This window comes from Sapajus apella, unplaced genomic scaffold (assembly GCF_009761245.1).
Source record: "Sapajus apella isolate SASKATOON/1434 unplaced genomic scaffold, GSC_monkey_1.0 scaffold19, whole genome shotgun sequence".
Classification (NCBI taxonomy): domain Eukaryota; kingdom Metazoa; phylum Chordata; class Mammalia; order Primates; family Cebidae; genus Sapajus; species Sapajus apella.
In genome coordinates, this window is record NW_022436959.1 from 29,422,307 (window position 1) to 29,441,067 (window position 18,761).

The following is an 18,761-nucleotide window of genomic DNA, read 5'->3' on the forward strand; positions in this document are numbered from 1 at the left end:
AGCAAACAAACAAACAAAAAAACGGGCCTTCACCAGACACAAATCTGCCAGTACCTTGACCTTGGCCTTTCCAGCCTCCTGAACTAAAGAAATAAATTTCTGTTATTAATAAGATATCCAGTTTATGGTATTTTGCTGTTAACACCCCAGATAAAAGAAGACACTAAGCAACTAAACTCAAGTAATCACGGATGATTTTTGAACCATCCTGGTGGTTGTTTCTCAAATCCCAAACATAACCACTTTTATTTCCTATCAGAGATGCTACTTATGGTCAGCACTCACTACATGTTTCTGCCACCCAGGCTGGGCGATTACAGCTCACTGTAGCCTTGAATTCCTGGGCTCAAGCAATTCTGCCACCTCAGCCTTCTGAGTAGCTGGGACTACAGGCGTATGCCACCACACCCAGCGAATTTTTAAATTTTTTGTAGAGATGAGTCTCTCAGTGTTGCCCAGGCTGGTTGCAAACTCCTAGCCTCAAGCGATCCTCCTTCCTTGGCCTCCCAAAGTGCTAGGACCATGGGTATGGGCCACTACGCCCAGCCTCACTAAATGTTTGAATAAATGAAAGAGATCAAGTTGCTTCAACATATAACCTATACATTGTTCTTTGTCCTTGTATCTTACTTTCACCATTATACATTCAGCTCTATGTACAGCACCTTGAGTATAGTCAATACTTAATAAGTACTTGTTGCATGCATAAGTGACAGAATGAACAGTTTTATGGGAAAGATGATTATTTTCTTTCTCCTCATGAATTTACTTCCTATGTCACATCTTTAAATAAGATGTTTTAAATAAGATGATTTTTCCTTGATTGTAAAATATTTGCTCACTGTGAAAAATATAAAAAATAAAAGTATCTCTTAAAATAAATATTACTCTCTACTTATAACTCATGATTGTACTAACTTACTTATTTAACAAATCTTTTCAACCACCTACTATGTGCTAGGCATTAAGGAACCATGGTGAATCGCACTGGCGAGGTCCCTGACTTCCCTCTAGTTGTATGCAGCAATACCCTCATGTGCTACAACTAGAATACAAGTAGAGTTGTGTCACCGTGTAGAAAGTTTCAAATTTCAAGATAATCATTCCACCCTAGTACTTAAAATTGCCCTTAAGTCTTAAAGATGATTATTTCGGTGATTAAATAACGTTAGTATATTTCTATATAGCATTCAAAAGTATCCTAACTACATTTTCACATTTGCCCTTAAAGAGCCAATAGTTTTCTCACATGAAAAAGAACAAATACCCTAGTTTTTCTATAGAATACTTTCAAGAAGTGTACTTTGATGCTGGAAATAGTAAGGCAATAGTGTGTTGAATGGATTATTTTTAAGCCTTTCTCTCTAAGTTTATGTACTGCCTATTTACTGAAATGTTTTGTAAATAATCACTCAATTAAAAATAGTTTAAATGTTTTAACTTAAGGACTCTATTTCTGTTTCGTTTTAACAGAAAGTTTCCACTTCCAGCACTAAAAGAGTTTAGCTCGTGGGAAGTCACTCCCTGTGCTGCTATCCACTGACTTTCAGCAGGCCACTTGTTTCTCTGTATTCAGGCACTATGGCATAGCAAGAGCAGAAGTTACTATTCATCCCCAGAGGCATATGTAATCATAGTGACTTGTTCAGTTTCACCAAAAAGGACTTAACCTTGTTTCACTTACCTCCAAAGACTGGTTAGCTTCTACATCCGAAGTTTTGCCTCTTGCTGACATTCTTTGCTCACTTGATGTATCTCCTATGAAGTAAAATATATTTGTTTAAAAAACTTGACCATATTACTGAGGCCAAACTACCTGCTATTTGTTTGAAGTATTTTTTGTTATATGTTTCACATCATGGAAGAAACCACTATTTCCTTTGTTTCAAAGTAAACAAGCTAACTTTCTAAGAACAACAATTATATATGGGGCTCATACATCATTCATAAATACATATACATACAACCTAAATATATCCTATTTCTACAGATTTACTCTGGAAAAATCAAATAAATTCATATTTTATAAGTCACGTCATATTTCAAATAAACTTGGAAAACATATGACTTAAGGCAAATTTTGTTGAAACACAGACTCTTTATGATATGGATGTCCTCCAAATTAGTTTTTCATCTAAGTCTTACCCTTTGTAAGCATTTGTGTATCTGTGGATTTGCCTTGGAGTAGGTGTGTATGTTTATATGTAATAATTACATATAACGATGCCAGACAATCGTTATAGCGGGGAAGAATAATGAACAAATGCATGAATTCGCCTTCAGTTAATATTTTGATTCCTAAGGCTAATGCCTGGCTAAAGGGTTACACTGCTAAATTAAGTTGGTGAGTAGGCTGGCTTGAAGGACATAAGGTAGACATAAACACACTTGGGTAAGTATAAGCAGAATTTAATAATTCATCCATTTTAATTTATTAGTTATCGCTAATGGTTTGTGATTAACACATTATAGATAGAGACTATCTATTAGACTACTTTTTTGAAGTATACTCAGATGCTAATTTAGCAATTTGTAAATTGTTCTTTCTATAAAATTGGGCCATCTTAGGAATGTCCACAGCAGGGTAGATTACCAAAGAAATAAATGATGGCTTAACTGACACTAATGGTTAGAAATTTGTTAATGTAAGGAAAAGTCATGAGTCTTGATTGGAGATAAAGTGTAAAATCTTGTCTAAGCTTAATTTCTACGTATGCAACACAAAAGTTTAGTTTACTAGTGGCTATAATTAAGAAAGAGTTTCAAGAAAATTGTAAAGGATTATACATAAGCCTGTTAAAAAGAATGATAAAATGGACTTTGGGGACTTGGGGGAAAGGCTGCAGGGTGGAAAGGGATAAAAGACTACACATTGGGTACAGTGTACACTGCTTGCGTGATAGGTGCACCAAAATCTCAGAAATCACCACTAAAGAGCCTATTCATGTAACCAAACACCACCTGTTCCCCCAAAACCTATTGTAATAAAATAAAATATAAAATAAAGTGTGACTAAAGTAATAAAAAATATAAATAATTTTGTTAAATTATAAAACCATGAAACAAGAACTAAACTGGTAGCTTATTTAAGATAAAATGACCCACAAAATATTTATAATGCATATTCCAGCCTATCACTTTGTTCTCTGTTTTGTGCAATATTATCATTATCGGGCAGGGCCCAGCAACACAATAGGTGTTCAGTAAACATTAATTGAATAAATTAGTGAACTTCTCTTTGTAGTTCACTGTAAAACTACGACAATACTTTATGATACATGATAAAAACTATATTTGAGCATACATTGTTGTAAAAACATATTTGTGAAACAAAGAAATATCCCATGTCTGAAAGTGAGGGATAAGAGAACCTCCAATTTACACTGGAGAAACCAATACATAGAGGAGTTTGGTTTGCTTAGTCACACACGTGAGACCACAGCAACCTGAGTGGCCAAGGCAATACAAATGTCTGTACAACAAGGTCAAGGTTGTGTTTAACAATGCACATGCATGGTGTTTCTAAGAAAATACATCTAGTTCACTATAAAAGGTCCTTTACTCAAATAAATGTTATTTATCTTTTAAAAAGTGTTCCATCCATAGCTACACAAACACTATATTTGGTTAAAATCATACAGCACAAAGTCTGTCTTCCTTTGCCATTTTCTGATTTCAAGGTGTATATCTATTCAAAACTTTCTCCCTACTGCTTGAACAACCAGAAAGGTTATCAGCCAGTGTTCTTAACTTTACACAACACATCTGCCTGGAAGCAATTTCAGAATCACTATTTACTGTAATGCCATGTCTGGCGATGACTCAGATAGGACAATAACTGATTACAAGGAAAATTGCCATCTGCAAGATTGTTTCTCTGTAAACAAAGGCATAAAAATGAAAGCTGAACAAACAACAAACAATAAAAAATGGGTCACAATGAAATGTAATTTTTGAAGTTTTTTTCCACCCACTGAAGAATTATTTCATTATGGTAAAAATTCAGTTATTTTCTATATTTTCTCTAACCCATATAAAAGTTAAATACTATAACAATAAATAAGCAAAAATGGATGTGAGAAATATGAAATAAGGTAGTTTAGTTTCCACATATCAGTTAACTTTGTATGTTAGATAGATTAAAAAATTTCATTTGCAACTCAGACATTTTAACAAAAACAAAAACTGACAATTTCATAATACCTTATCTTTCATATAGGCTTTTAAAACACATCACATTTGATTACCGTTGGGCATGCCCAGTAGGATAACTCTACCCACCCACCAGTTTACAGGTGAGTGAACCCAAAGGGGCAGAAGCACTCAGTGGCCTGCCCAAGATCTCCCACATAGAAAGCTGTCACAGTGGGAGCAGACCACCGTCTCCTGACATCTCTGGGGATTCTATGGTCTGGTGAAAAGTTCCAATGCATGAGGACCAAGGTGGGAGGAATCTAGACTCTGAGTTAGCGAACAGGGTGTGAAGAGAGAAGCCAAGGGCTCTGACAGGGAGCTCTGAAGTCAGGATCTTGTGCCTTCTTGTCCTGCAGTTTTCATTACTCCTTTTTGCTTTCATAGGCCCCACAGATTATCTGTTTTCTTCCCTTTCTAATGATACTTCTGACTAGTGCAAGACTCTATTCTTCCTTCTGGTCCTTCAAAGCAAACACACAGTCTCCTTCATATTTTTCAAGAAGTTTGCAAGACTAGAAACTATTTTACAAGACGAAAAAATTGTCCTTATAATACAGCCATGCAATTCTCTTTGTTTCAAATGTAGCTTTTATTTAGAGTGAGTAAATGATAAAGGCTACATATACATACTAATGAAGCTCTTTCAGAACTTAAAGGACTGACATGAAATCCATCTATATTTTAGCTGATGAGTTGGCAATTTTTTTTTTTTGTAAAGGGCCAGACAGCAAACATTTTAGTTTTTGCAGCCTATAAGGTCTCTGTCACAACTTCACAACTCCACCATTGTAGCCACAAGCAGCCACAGAAAATATGTAAACTAATGAGTGTGGCTGTGTTCCAGTAAAATTTTGTTTACAAAAACAAGTGGCAGCCTGTAGTTTTCCAGTCTGTTTTAGAGAAATACATGCCTTCCATCTTTTCTGGGTTAAAAAGTTGAATGATGGCCAGGCACAGTGGCTCATGCCTGTATTCCAGCACTTTGGAAGGTTGAAACAGGTGGATCACTTGAGGTCTGGAGTTCGAGACCAGCCTGGCAAACACGGTGAAACCTCATCTCTAATAAGAATACAAAAAATAGCCTGGCTTGGTGGCACAGGCCTATAATCCTAACTACTGGGGAGGTTGAGGCAGGACAATTGCTTGAATCTGGGACGTGGAGGTTGCAGTGAGCCAAGATCACACCACTGCACTCGAGCCTGGGCAATAAAGCAAGACCCCATCTCAAAAAAAAAGAAAAGCTGGATGATGTTTTAGCTATATAAGGAGGTGAGAAAGGAATGGTCATTAGAGTATCATCATGATCCCATTCTACTGGGTGAAGATGGTTGAAATGGTGGTGAAGAATGAGCAGTAGGTATAAAGGAAATTGGAAAGGAGAGAAATTTCCAGTCATAGGAGAGGAACCCAATGCCTACTTGGGTCACCCAGAGGAGGCTTGTCTAAAGGGGTTGGTGGCGGGTAGGTGATGGAGCAGACGCGTGGTTCCCGCTCCTTATGAAAGCATAATAGGTTCATTGTCCTATGCATGTGGTAAGTCAATATACTGAGTGCTATGGTTTGGATGTGTGTCCCCTCCAAATTTTATGTTGAAATGTAATCCCCAATGTTGCAGGTGGGGCCTTTGGGTCATGTGGGCAAATCCCACATGAAGTGCCCTCCCTGTGGTAATGAGTTCTCACTCTATTAGTTCATGTGAGAGGTGGCTATTTTAAGAGTCTGGCATCTCTCTCGCTTCGTCTCTCTCCGTGTGACACGCTGGTTCCCCTTCACCTTCTGCCATGATCGTAAGCTTCCTGAAACCCTGACCAGAAGTGGCTGACAGCATCATGCTTCCTGTATAGCCTACAGAACCCTGGGGCAAAATAAACCTCTTTTCTTTATAAATTGCCCTTCTCAGGTATTCCTTTACAGCAACATAAACAGACTAATACACTGAGACACTGGGCTGCAGCAGCGAAAGAAGTTTAATCTTAGGGCCACCGACTAAGAAGACATGAAGAAAACTCAAATCTGTCTGCCAGAGGAGTTTAGGGATAGGGTTTTTAAGGGTTTTGGAGTGAGCCAAAGTGTGGAGACCACTGACTGGTTGAAAAGTGCAGGGTGAAGTCATGGGACAGGGAGATGAAGAAACGGTATTCTCTTGCTGATTTTGTTCGTCTGTGGGGGTCTTTAAACTGGTTGGTGTCAGTTGTTCCACCAGAATCCAGGATCTGCTTAAGTAATTCTTCAACAGAATCTTATGATTCTAGTGTCAGAGATACTATCTTAAAAACTAGAATCATATCTATAGGAACAATGGGGATACAAATGGTCAGTATCCCGTGTTACATGAATTTTGGTTACAAATGGGTCAAAGTGCGGCATGAAGAATGCTTAATTGTATCCATAAATTTCTTTTGGATATTTCAAATTCTTGTTAACCCTATGAGGTCACTTCCCTTATGCTTTCTTCAACAAGGAGGAAATGCCATTAACATTCACCCCAAGCCTCCCTCCATTGTCCTGTCCATTGGTTGGTGCATTTGGGAGGACCTGGCTGCAGTGGTTCTGTCCCCTTATCAGAGGCATTTGAACCAGCGACTCTAACTTGAATAGGGTCTGGGTGAAATGAGGCTTAGACCTGCTGGGCCGCATCCCCAGGATATTAGACATTCTTAGTCACAGGATGGGATAGAACACAAGATAAACATCACAAACACCCTGTTGATAAATGAGGATGCAGTAAAAAAGCCAGCCAAAACCAAAATGGTGATGAAAGTAATCTCTCCTCATCCTCAATGTTCATTATATGCTAATTACAATGTGTTAGCATGCTAAATAATACTCCCACCAGCATCATGACAGTTTACAAAGAAGTTATCCTGTAAGGTCTAAAAGGAAGAGAAACCCTCAGTTTTGGGAAATCCCTGCCCCTATCCTTAAAAACTCATAAATAATTCATCCTTGTTTAGCATTTAATCAAGAAATAACCATAAAAATAGCCAACCAGCAGCCTTTGCAGCTGCTCTGCCTATGGAGCAGCCATTCTTTTACTCCTTTACTGCTTAATAAACTTTCTTTCTTCACTCTGTAGACTCACCCCAAATTATTTCTTGCAAGAGATCTAAGAACCCTCCCCAAGATCAGGATTCCTTTCCGGTAACTTCTTCCCTTTCTTAAGAATGGAAGGAACACAGGCAGCCTGTTGCTGTCTGCTCTGATCCTCCACAGAAACGTCCTCTTACTTGGGGAAAAACTTGGCCAGCCTCAGCATATTCTGTAACTCAGTGGAACTGGCTGACAAAAAAGCCAAGCTCTGTGAAATATTTGGAGAGGTTTATTCGGATCCAATGTGTATGCCCACGACCCATGAAACAGTCTCAGGAGGTCCTGAGAAAGTGTGCCTGAGGTAGTCAGGTTACAGTTTAGTTTTATATATTTTAGAGAGACAGAAGTTACAGGTGAAGACATAAATCAATACATGGTAAGGTATACACTAGTTCAGCCTAAAAAGTTGGGATATCTCAAAGTGGGGAGGGGGGTTCTTACAAGTCATAGTTGGATTCAAAGATTTTCTGATAGGCAGTTGGTTGAAGGAGTTTAGCTTTATCTAAAGACTAGAAGTAAATGCTTGAGTTAAGATGAAGGGCATTGTGGAAGCCAAGTTTCTCCTTAAGCAGATGACGCTTTCAGGTAACAGCCCTAGAGAGAATATCCTCAACATCTTTTCTTCAGACCTTACAGGTGTCAGTCTTTTATTTAATCTCTCCTAAATCCAGGAAAGACCTAGAAAGGAAAGATTCTCTACATATGCAATTCCCCCACAAAAGTCAGCTTTGCAGTGCCATTTCAAACAATGTCAAGGAAATATATTTTAGGGTAAAATATTTGTATTTCCTTCAGGGTCAGGGTCTGCTATCTGTCATGAGATCCTATACCAGTGTCAGGTTGGAATTTGTTATCTTATTGCTACAAAGAGTCTGTTTTGTCAGTCTTATGATCTCTCTGGTAACACCTAGTCAGTTGCTCCTAAACCCCAAAAGGGAGGGGGTATAACAAGATCTCCAACCTCCCTTCCTGTCACTATTGGAAATTCAGTTTTTCAGTTTTTCCTTGGCCCAGAGGGGGTCCATTCAGTCCGTTGTGGGGGTTTAGATTTTACTTTTGGTTTACAAACTCAATCTAATTCTGAGATTCGGATTAGGAAGCCCTTTTGCTCCCTGTTATAAGCCACATTCTTCAAGATCATCTTTATAGGCAGTAAAGATGAGAATTTGGTCTTCATCTGTTCCTTTTCTCCTGCCTCAATCCACCAGATCTCATCTGGGGAAGAGGGCTGTTATTGTCATGGCTTTGAGCCCAACAAAACTGGAAATGGGCTGCTGTGGACTGGGTTGGAGCCTGCCTGCATGCAAAGGGCTGTGAATACAGAAAACTGTTTTTCTTTTTCTTTTCTTTAATTAGAGAGGATTTATCTAGAACTCTATAACTGAGAATTTAATCTATAAAGCACTGGTTCCAAGGGGTTCACAAGGAAAAAAAAAACACTTCTATGGTCAAAAATATGAGAAAAACCTTCAGAATGTGAATTCTCTTCCAGTTGATTTCCTAATGCACTTTAGCATCTGAGAAATTCTGCAGTAAAGAAACTTAAAAAATTTTTTTTCATAGTGTATTTGACTACGGAGCCATTTTATTCACCTGACACCTATTAAACATCTTGCAAAGCTTCATTAACACACCATGAGAAACGCTGATATAACATTTCTAAAGTTAAATTTGGTTATAAAATATATTCTTTTCACCTGACTCTTTGGAAGACCCTCTATATGGCCAAATTTATTTGCTTTTGGACATTCATTTTAGAGAATGCTAACCCATGCTTTTTTCCTTTTGATGATATTTTTTCCCGGCTCCCGTTTAATTCATGACTCTCTGTTAATGCATTTGGGGCAGACTAGCAGTATGTGACCTCACTCTGCTATAGGATTCTGATTCCAGAATAGTTGATAATCTATAAAGAAGAAAAAGATAGTCAGGCACCTTGAAGACACAGGAGAAAGCCCCAGTACTTAAAAATATCTCCCCCACAAATTTCACCAATTAGAGATTCATTAGGGTTAATGAGCTCACTTTTAAAATGCAAATACCCTCTGGGAGTGTTTGCCTATTAGTCATTCACCAAGTGAAGTAGTGGAAAGAACAGGGGAATGGCCACACCATTAACTCCTTTTCATTCTTCAGTCACACTCATTAATCTAGGCAGCCTGGCACTGTGGAAAGAGAATGGCTTTGAAATTTGGCAGAACTCTACCCAAATCCTTTACCAAATCTATGATCTTGTGCAAGTTACTTCTCAGGGCCTCAAGTTCCTCATCTGAAAAATGGGAATAATGATACATACTAAGGCTGTTATAAAGATTAAATGGGAAAACATATTAGACACTAATTGCAGAGAAGCATGGGAAGCCAGGGCAAGGTCTTGGTTTCAACTGCTATTCTGTCTTTGCATGTAGCAATTAGTGACATGCTAATTTAGCATAGGAGAATCTATGGACTGAATGTGTGTGTACTCCCCAACCCCTGCAAAATTCATATGTTGAAACCTAATCCCCAATGTGTTGGTAGTATGAGGTGGAGCCTTTGTGAAGTCGGGAGGTCAGGAGGGTGGAGCCCTCATGAGCATGATTAGTGCCCTTATAAGGGGCTGAAGAGAGCTGTGTTGTCCCCTTCTGCCATGTGAAAGAGAAGATGCCTTCCTCGAAACAAAAAGTGGGCCCTCATCAGACTCCAAACCTGTCAGCATCTTGATCTTGGACTTCTCAGCTTCCAGAACTGCAAGAAATAAATTTCTGTTGTTTATAAGCCAAGCAATTTACGGTATTCTGTTATAGTAGCCCAAACAAACAAAGACAGAGAGGATGACAGGAGAAGGCCCTTACATGTAATCTTATTTAATGCTCTGGCAGTGTCATGAGGTGGGCTTTATTGCATTCATTTAACAGAGGCAGGGCTGGTACTAAAACCCAAGTCTGTTGACAATGACAAAGTATTCCATAATACCCCGGTGCTTCCCCATTACTTATCAAAGCTTGAGTTAAGTTATCCAATTCAGTTTTAAACACATTACATTTAAGTCTCCTCCAATTCAGTTTAGTTTCCCTTCCTACTTTTTCTAATTCTGTCCATTTAGTCTGTTTTCTACCATAATGAAGAAAAGAAGAATAGAGAGAAAACAAAAGTACTAATTGGTTAAGACATGGCTTGCCCAGGAGCCTGGTCAGGATTCTGTTGACAACTATTATAACCTCAAAGGAAAATGAGCCAAGAATAGGAACAGCTAAGCCATAGAAGAAGGAATGCAGTTAGCAAACAAATATAGGAAAGGGTTCAAGCTGACTGCGAATTAAAGAAAAGCAAATTAAAATGGCACAGAGCATGTAATAAATTAGCATACCAAAATTATTAACACCCAAAATTGGCAAAGGAAGGAATGGGCACATGCAAAGTGAATGCTCAATAAACATCTGTTGATTTGACTGTAGGTGGGAGAAGGACAGTAAGAAAGATAATGCTGCATACATGCTCACTAAGAGCTAATAAAAAGAAGTATAAATTATTGCTAAAATATAAAGGAAGTTTCAAACTAAGGGTTCACCAGAACACGTAGTCTACATTAAAAGATATTAGTGTGGATTTTCATACATATTTCTACACAACTTTTATGTATCATGTTAGATTTTAAATGTGATTGCTATTCAAACCACATAGCTCAAAAACTTGCTTACTACTTTAACAGCATTGGGTCACACTGAATGTTAAGCATGTTTAGTCTGGAAAGCAAGAACATCAACAAATCTAAATGAGGTCATATCCACTGGTCAGTCCTACCGGCCTGCCCTTAATTAACTTGCCTTGGGCTTTACTGATGTCCTTAGTTCTGAGTCTTGTTACTTTGTAGCTATGGGGTAATAATTTTTCTGGAAGATCTTGAAGGAACCCCAAAACATTAATTCAGCCATTTAACAGTTTGTTAAAAACAATTAAGCCTAGGCATTCTTACTTTTAGGCTGGAAGGCTAGAAACTAAAAAGGCCAAATTAATTTTGTACATATACATTAGTACAATATTATATTATGCTATACAAATTCGCATCTTGAAAGGTTTTTTGTTGTTGCTGCTGTTAATATGTTTCCCATGTCAGAGTAAATTTATATACTGCTGGAAGCATAAGTTGGGTCAACCATTCCTCAGCTTGAGTCCCAAAATGCTGCCAATAGAAAGCTCTACAAAGGGCAGTTCTCAGCATTCCACTGACAACAGGCTCTACAGGCTCTGCTAAGAACAAACAGGACTGCCATTAAAAAAAATATTTTTAGTGTGTATAGCTTAAAGACTAAATAAGTAAACGGAAAATAAAATATGCTCCAGCCAGGCACGGTGACTGTCGCCTGTAATCTCAACACTTTGGGAGGCTGAGGTAGAGAGTATGAGACCAGCCTGGCCAACAAGGTAAAATCACGTCTCTCCTAAAAACAGAAATCAGCCATTGTGGTGCATGCCTATAGTCCCAGCTACTCAGTAGGCTATGGCAGGATAATTGCTTGAACCTGGGAGGTGGCGGTTGCAGTAAGCCAAGACTGTGCCATTGCACTCCAGCCTAGGCAACAGAACAAGACTCTGTCTCAAGAGAAAGAAAATGGAAGAAAAAAAAAAAAAAACCCAGGCTCATGCATTATGTAACGCATAATGCAAGGATGCAGGTGGTCTGGTATCCTTGATGAAGACTCAAGTGGGCAAGGATGATGGCATTGATCCATCACCAATAATACAAACCCAGGTTGGAGATACACTGGCATCAAGTAACTCATACTCAAAGAGTGTTCCGTCTCCTTTCAACCAACAGAAGAAACTTGTAAAATTATGAGCTGATGTCAGGAGTTCCGCCCAGAGTTTTCTACACAGAAATGTGTCACCTTTTTTTTCCTCAACATCAACTAGTCCAACTAGAAATATTAGTTATGCAAACTTCTCAATCTCTTAAAATGGAGGTTTTAGATGGATACAAAAATTGTACTGTAACAAAATTACAAAGAAAATATGTAGCAGAAACAGTAAATGCAGCATATGAAATATATTACAATCAGGCTCAAGTTAAGTCCCCTTCATTCAGCAAATGTTTGCTGAATGCCTACTATGTCCAATGCACCATGCTGGGCACCATGTGAACTACAGTAACACCATCCCTGCCCTCACAGAGCTTACATTCAAAAAGAGATTTCAACCAAGCAAATGAGAAATCAAAAAAAAAAAAAAAATGGTTGTAGAAATGAGCCAAAAACTAAAATTATGGGAGTACCAAATAGGTTAAGGAATGATCATTTAAATGGAACATATCATGAACCAGCTATAACAAGAACAAGCTTTCTTATGAGGGCCTTTTCCTCCTAGCACCTTTCATTAAAAAGTAAAATAGAATAAAGAACATACATCATTAATCAGTATCATTATTTTTAATGGAAGTCAAATATTAAATTTGTTCTTATTATATCACACAAAGGTTAGAGGAGAATATTTCATGAAAAATAAAAACATTATTTGAAAAAAAAGTTGATATCGAAAAAAGTGACTTCCAGCCGGGCACGGAAGCTCAGGCCTGTAATCCCAGCACTTTGGGAGGATGAGGTGGGCAGATCACCTCAGCTCAGGAGTTCAAGAACAGCCTGGACAACATGGTAAAACCCTGTATCTACCAAAAATACAAAAATTAGCTGAGCATGGTAGCATGGGCCTATGGTTCCAGCTACTTGGAGGGCTGAGGCAGGAGGATTGCTTGAGCCTGGGAGGTGGAGGTTGCAGTGAGCTGAGATCGCACTACTGTACTCCAACCTGGACAGCAGAGCAAGCGAGATTCTGTACCATAAAAAGAAAAAAGTCACTAGCAAATCACAGATCATGTAATAATTAGAAGCAAACCACACATGTTAAAGATAGCACAGTGTGATAACTAGATGAAGACAGAGTTCAATTTCAAAACGCAGAAGCTGGTTGGTTTTATTAAAGATATCACACTTGTCATTCAGCTATACAAGATGAACGTGAGAAATTACTACCCTAATTAGGATCATAATTTGCTATGCCATACTTAAGAATGTTCACCTCAGGAAGGACATTTGGTCCCTTTAAGAACTCAGGTAAGCCTAAATACTACAAGGCCTGAGGGAGGAAGTTCTAACCTGTTCACTGGCCCACTGATAAGAAGCAGACGGACAGCAAAAGTGAATCACTAATAGGAGCCTGAGAAGAAGGACCTGAATGGGCCTGGATCCAAGTTTAGGGTTGCAAAGTCAGCGCTGCCCTCCTTTACTATATTTATGAGACTTTTAATTGGGCTAAAATATGCAGACAGAATAAAGTGAAAATCATAGGCTATCCTGGGATGGATGTGCCTCCCCAAAAGCAAAACACTATTTAGTAGCAGGCAACAGGACTTCCATCTGCATAAACACAGATAAATCCTAGGATGTCTAATTGCCAATGCGCTGTACATCTCACATTTCAGTGTACATAAGAATCACCTGGGGTGCAAATTCCTGTGTCTCACAAGAGAGTCTGATTTGAAAAGTCTGGTGAAAGGCCTAAGAACCAAAATTTACCAGATATTCTAATGCAAGTGATACATGGACAAAACTTTGAGAAACAATGAAGCAGAGAGCCTTAAACAGTGGACAGACTATTATCTGCCTACTTTTTACAGCCACTGTCTCCTCCTTCCCCACATCGATTCTGCCCACATTGTTCAAATATTTAAAGAATAAATAACTCTGTATGAAGACTGGGGCTCAGTAAGATAAGCATTCCCAAAGGAATTGAAAGCAGAGTCTCAAAGAGATACTTGAACATATGCCCATGTTCTCAGTAGCACTATACACAATAGCCAATGGTGGAAGCAACCCTAGTCTTCAGTGACAGATGAATGAATTTAAAATGTTGTATAAACATATAATGGAATATTATTCAGCTTTAAAGGGAAATTGACACAAGCTACAACATGGATGAAGCTTGAAGACATTGCTAAGTAAAATAAGCCAGTCATAAAACAAATACTGCATGATTCTACTTATATGAGATACCTAAAGGAGTAAGATTTGTACAGACAGAAAACAGAATGGTGGTTGTCAGGGTCTGTGGGGAGAAGAGAAGAGGCATTTTGTTTAGTGAGTACAGAGTTTCAGTTTTGGTTCTAGAGATCTGTTGTACAACAATGCGAAGGTACTTATCACAAAAACTATATACTTAAAAATAGTTTAAGAAGGCAAATTATTACATTATATTTATTTTATTACAAATAAAAATTTAAGAAATAAGATGTTTTTCTCTATTTAAAACAATAAAAGGTATTTTTTCAATTCATTTTTTTGTTCTAACAATTGTTTTCATACAGATGTTATAAGTCTCTTTTCTACATTCATATTGTTATTTTAATAAACAGGTATTTAAAGGGAAAAGGAAAGCCACGTGAGGGAAATACGTTTTCTTTCTCTCTGCTATAGAATTGGTTATGGCTCAATAAAAGGCCTTACCACTTGACTACAAGAAATAGTTTGACCACTTGCCCAGCTACTATGCCTTGCAATAAAAAATAATAACCAGTATCACAGGAACACACTTTGACCACTTTGTACTAGCACAATAATATTATTTCTGTTGATGTATATCTGCAAGTTTGCTTGTATGTATACCACCAGTACCAACAGTGTTAGTGATACTGCATATCAATATGTTTTACTCTAAATAATTTTAAACTGCTGGTTACAAAACTAGACATTTTTAAGTAAATCAAGAAATTTAAAATATAAAGTATTACGTAATAGATGAAGCACAATTACAGATTATGGAGAAATTCACGGCTAATATGTATATCCTTTAAAGCTCTAGAGCAAAACACCTAGATTTTCTCTGAAGATGGGACATTTTTCAATCTTCTTAAGTCTTGATGTCACTAAAATGGGAAGAGGAGGTTGCTGAAAATAAAATTCAAGTGTTTGGAAGGAGGGGTTTGATATCAACAAATATTCTAGGTTCCCCCCCAACCCCCCACCCACCCACCCTTACCCAACTGCTAGCTTTGCTTCCTGTAGAAATTACAGAAAATCTGAGCAGTTGAGAGAAAGAAAAGGAGAGTCACCAGGTAGGAGGCAGTGGACAAACCAGACATTGAGGGCCTGCTACTGGTAGATTCTAATCTAACAGCTTGAAAACTCTGACCTCGGGACTTCCAAAATAGCTGATACTACAAAATCAGAAATATGGAAAGATGTAAAAGCAAGAGCTCATTAAGAAGGAAGAGGCACCTGGTGAGAGTGAGCAAGTGGCATGGCTGAATAGTATGAGAATAATAATATGAGAACCTGCTGATTACAGAGTGAAATGTGATGATGGAAAGAGAAGGGACCACTCGTAGCCTAAAATATTTCCCGACCTAGATTTCAACCAGCTAATAATGTGTAGTCAGTCTTCATGCTTCGGCTTCAAGACTACCCCAATAAAACTCATGCCTACTTTACAAGTTGTATATTCTCCTTCTTTTCCAAAGCACTTCACCCATTTGCAATCACTTAACTACATGCACTCCCTTGTTTAATAGCTGTTGTTCCCACTAGACTATCAGTTCCACAAGGACAATGATGTGTTTATTTGCCACAATATTCTCAGCACCTGATAAAGTGGCCGGCACCAAGTAGGCTCTGACTATATGGCTGTTTCCTGACTGGTGCATTGTGGCAAACATGGTATGGTCAAGATGAGGGTGGCAATAGTCTCAGAAAAATTAAAGTTTCTGATGAAACTACTGGTTAGGTGAAGAAAGTTTAAAAGGATACACTTTAATAGATAATAGGAAATAAGTTTATTAACAGCATTTTGACCTGGGTGAAAGGTAGAAACTGAAGAAAAGGCTTAAGGAGAGATCTATAATCACAACTCTAACATGAAGTTTGGACACGATTTCTGCAATAAAGACAGGGTAGCTCAGCTATAAGATACTTGGAAACACTTCCCAAAAGTTTCCAAGGGTAGAAGAAACAGGGTAAGGAGTCAATAGTGACTCTGAAGCTGCATTAGGAAAACTGATCGGTCTCTGGTATTCTATGGAGAAGATAATGTGGGAGAAAGGAGAAAGGGAAGAGATTTTACTGGGTTCTACACTGTTATGATGGAATTTGAGGTAAATTACACGAAATGTAAAAGTTAGCTGAGATTCCAAAGGAATTCTGATTAAGTAATTTTATTTATCATATTGTATTCAATGCCATATTTTAAAGTTTACTAACATATATTTGATTAATTTAAAACACCTATTTTTTAAAAGCAGTACTATATTAGAAATACATGGCAACAAATTTGCAATACTTTTTAAATTCCTTTAAAAATAACAATACTATTTAAAAATTCTGCAGTCATTTCAGTTTGTAAAGAAGGAATCACTAATATTAAGACTGATTAAAGGGTAAAAACATTTACTCTTAAAATTATGAAAATCATATACAGTTTATGTACTTTAAAGCTGTATTTCTAATTACCAACAAATACCACAGTACTGATTGGTTTCATAAATTAGATATTCTTGAAATTAGATTTATTTCATTAAATTCCCATTATATATTTATATCATCATGACTCTCTATTTTCAAATAATTTCAGCAATTTGCTAGGGAGCAGGTTTAGTGAAATTAGAATTCAACCGGACATGTACCTGATTGCAAAACATATTTTTAAAATTCCAATCTCTAATAACTTGTTTTAAGGCTTGAAGGACTAGCAGGGAAAAAGAGAGAAACATTAACTAACCAGCTGTTTTATGCAAAGTTGTCTAGGAGTAGCTACTTCATGCAAATCAACTTGTCTCAGTCAAATTCCTTCTCATCTCCCACTCCCATCCTTTAACCACATCCAGACTTAAAATGAGGCAAACCTTCCTCCTCCTATGGCTGTCAGGTTCTCTATCCACTTTGTGAGAAAACATACCAACCTCAATGAGAGCAACGTACCTGGAAACCAGAGCACAGTGGCAACAGAGAGAGCCTTCCAATCTAAGGCAAGACAAAGTATTTCTCTTCTCCACTAAACTAATAATAAATTTAGTTGGTAATGATACAAATTACAATAATAATAAATATTATAATTATTATGTAAAAAATATTTCTCTCAACAAGGCTTACAGAGGGGGGGAAATACTGAATGTTTACTTTTCTATATAGCCCCAGCTGATCTGTACAACATGCATCTATTCCCCATCTCATAGCAAATTAGTAAGTGATGATGGTTGACATTTTCAGTAATGTAACAAACGGGAGTTGTGCACCATCTGATAGAAGGCAATGAAAAGAACACATAATTATTGTGATATTCCTAATGAAAATTCCTGAATCATAAACTGAATCTAATTGCAACACATATCAGACAAACTCAAATTGAGGGATATTTTACAAAATAATCAGCTTGTACTTTTCAAAAACGTGTAGATGTCGAAGAAAAAGGAAATACTGAAGAAATAGTCAAGATAGAGGTAGATTAAAGAGACATAACAAGTAAATACAACGTGATTCTAGACTGGATCCTCTTGCTATAAAGGACATCACTGGGACAAAACATAAAAGGAGGAGATGCCCTTGCTTTTAAGAAATGCACACTAAAGTACTGGGAACTCATGAGACAACATATTGCCAATTTACTCTCAAAAGATTCCAAAAAAACAAAAAGCACTTTGTACTGTTTTTGTGACCTTTAAGTTTAAAATTATTTCAAAATAAAAAATAAATGAGGAATAGTTGGGATGATTAGAATACATAGAGATGATATAGATACAGATAGGTATAGAGATAAATATATTGATAGATGTATCTCACCATTTGCTTTAACCCACAGACTAAAATGGAACTAATCCTTTATCCCTTTCACCTTCTTGGCCTAGGCACTCTGTGTAAAGGAAGGAAAAGTATCACCAACTGCCCTGCTTCCTCTTCCTCCCTCACTCCCCGCATCATGTCAGTCAGCTAGCTGGTTTATTTTGTATCCTGGCCTCCACTTTCAGCTTTCTAAAGCCACTGACTCTACTCAAGTTTAGGCTACGATAATTTTCTGTGATTTCCACAAGTGGCCACACAATCAATTTCCCTTCCTCTACTTGTTCTCTTTCCTTCAATCCATTCTCCTACTCTTTTGTAACACAGATCTGAGCCTTTGCCCCATCTTGCAACTATTTTATGGCCCCTATTGTGCTTAGGATAAAGGTCAAATTCCCCTACATGGCTTATAAGTCCAGGATATCTGTCCCCTGACTAACTCAACCCCTTTCATCCCCTCTGCTCCAACTCTACACTCCAACCATAAAACAACTTTCAGATCCTCAAATCTGCTTCCTTTCAGGGGTGCTATTCTGTCTTGAACATTCTTCCCAATTCCATCTCACCTCTTCCCACTGAACACACAATCAATATTCAAGAAATATTCAACTTAATGAGTATACGAATTATTGTCTTCTTAAAAGTCTTACTGCATTTTCCCCAAACCATTGTACAGGAAGT

At 37.6% G+C, this 18,761-nt stretch overlaps 1 protein-coding gene across 2 annotated transcripts in view; it reads right to left on the bottom strand.

The window, feature by feature from the left end:
* UMAD1 (UBAP1-MVB12-associated (UMA) domain containing 1) overlaps positions 1-18,761 on the bottom strand; it is a 244,108-nt gene that overhangs the window by 75,174 nt on the left and 150,173 nt on the right. For both annotated transcript variants that reach the window (XM_032286751.1, XM_032286750.1), the window contains exon 3: positions 1,685-1,758. In XM_032286751.1, the coding sequence (XP_032142642.1) occupies positions 1,685-1,758 (74 nt within the window). The remainder of the gene's footprint in view (positions 1-1,684; positions 1,759-18,761) is intronic.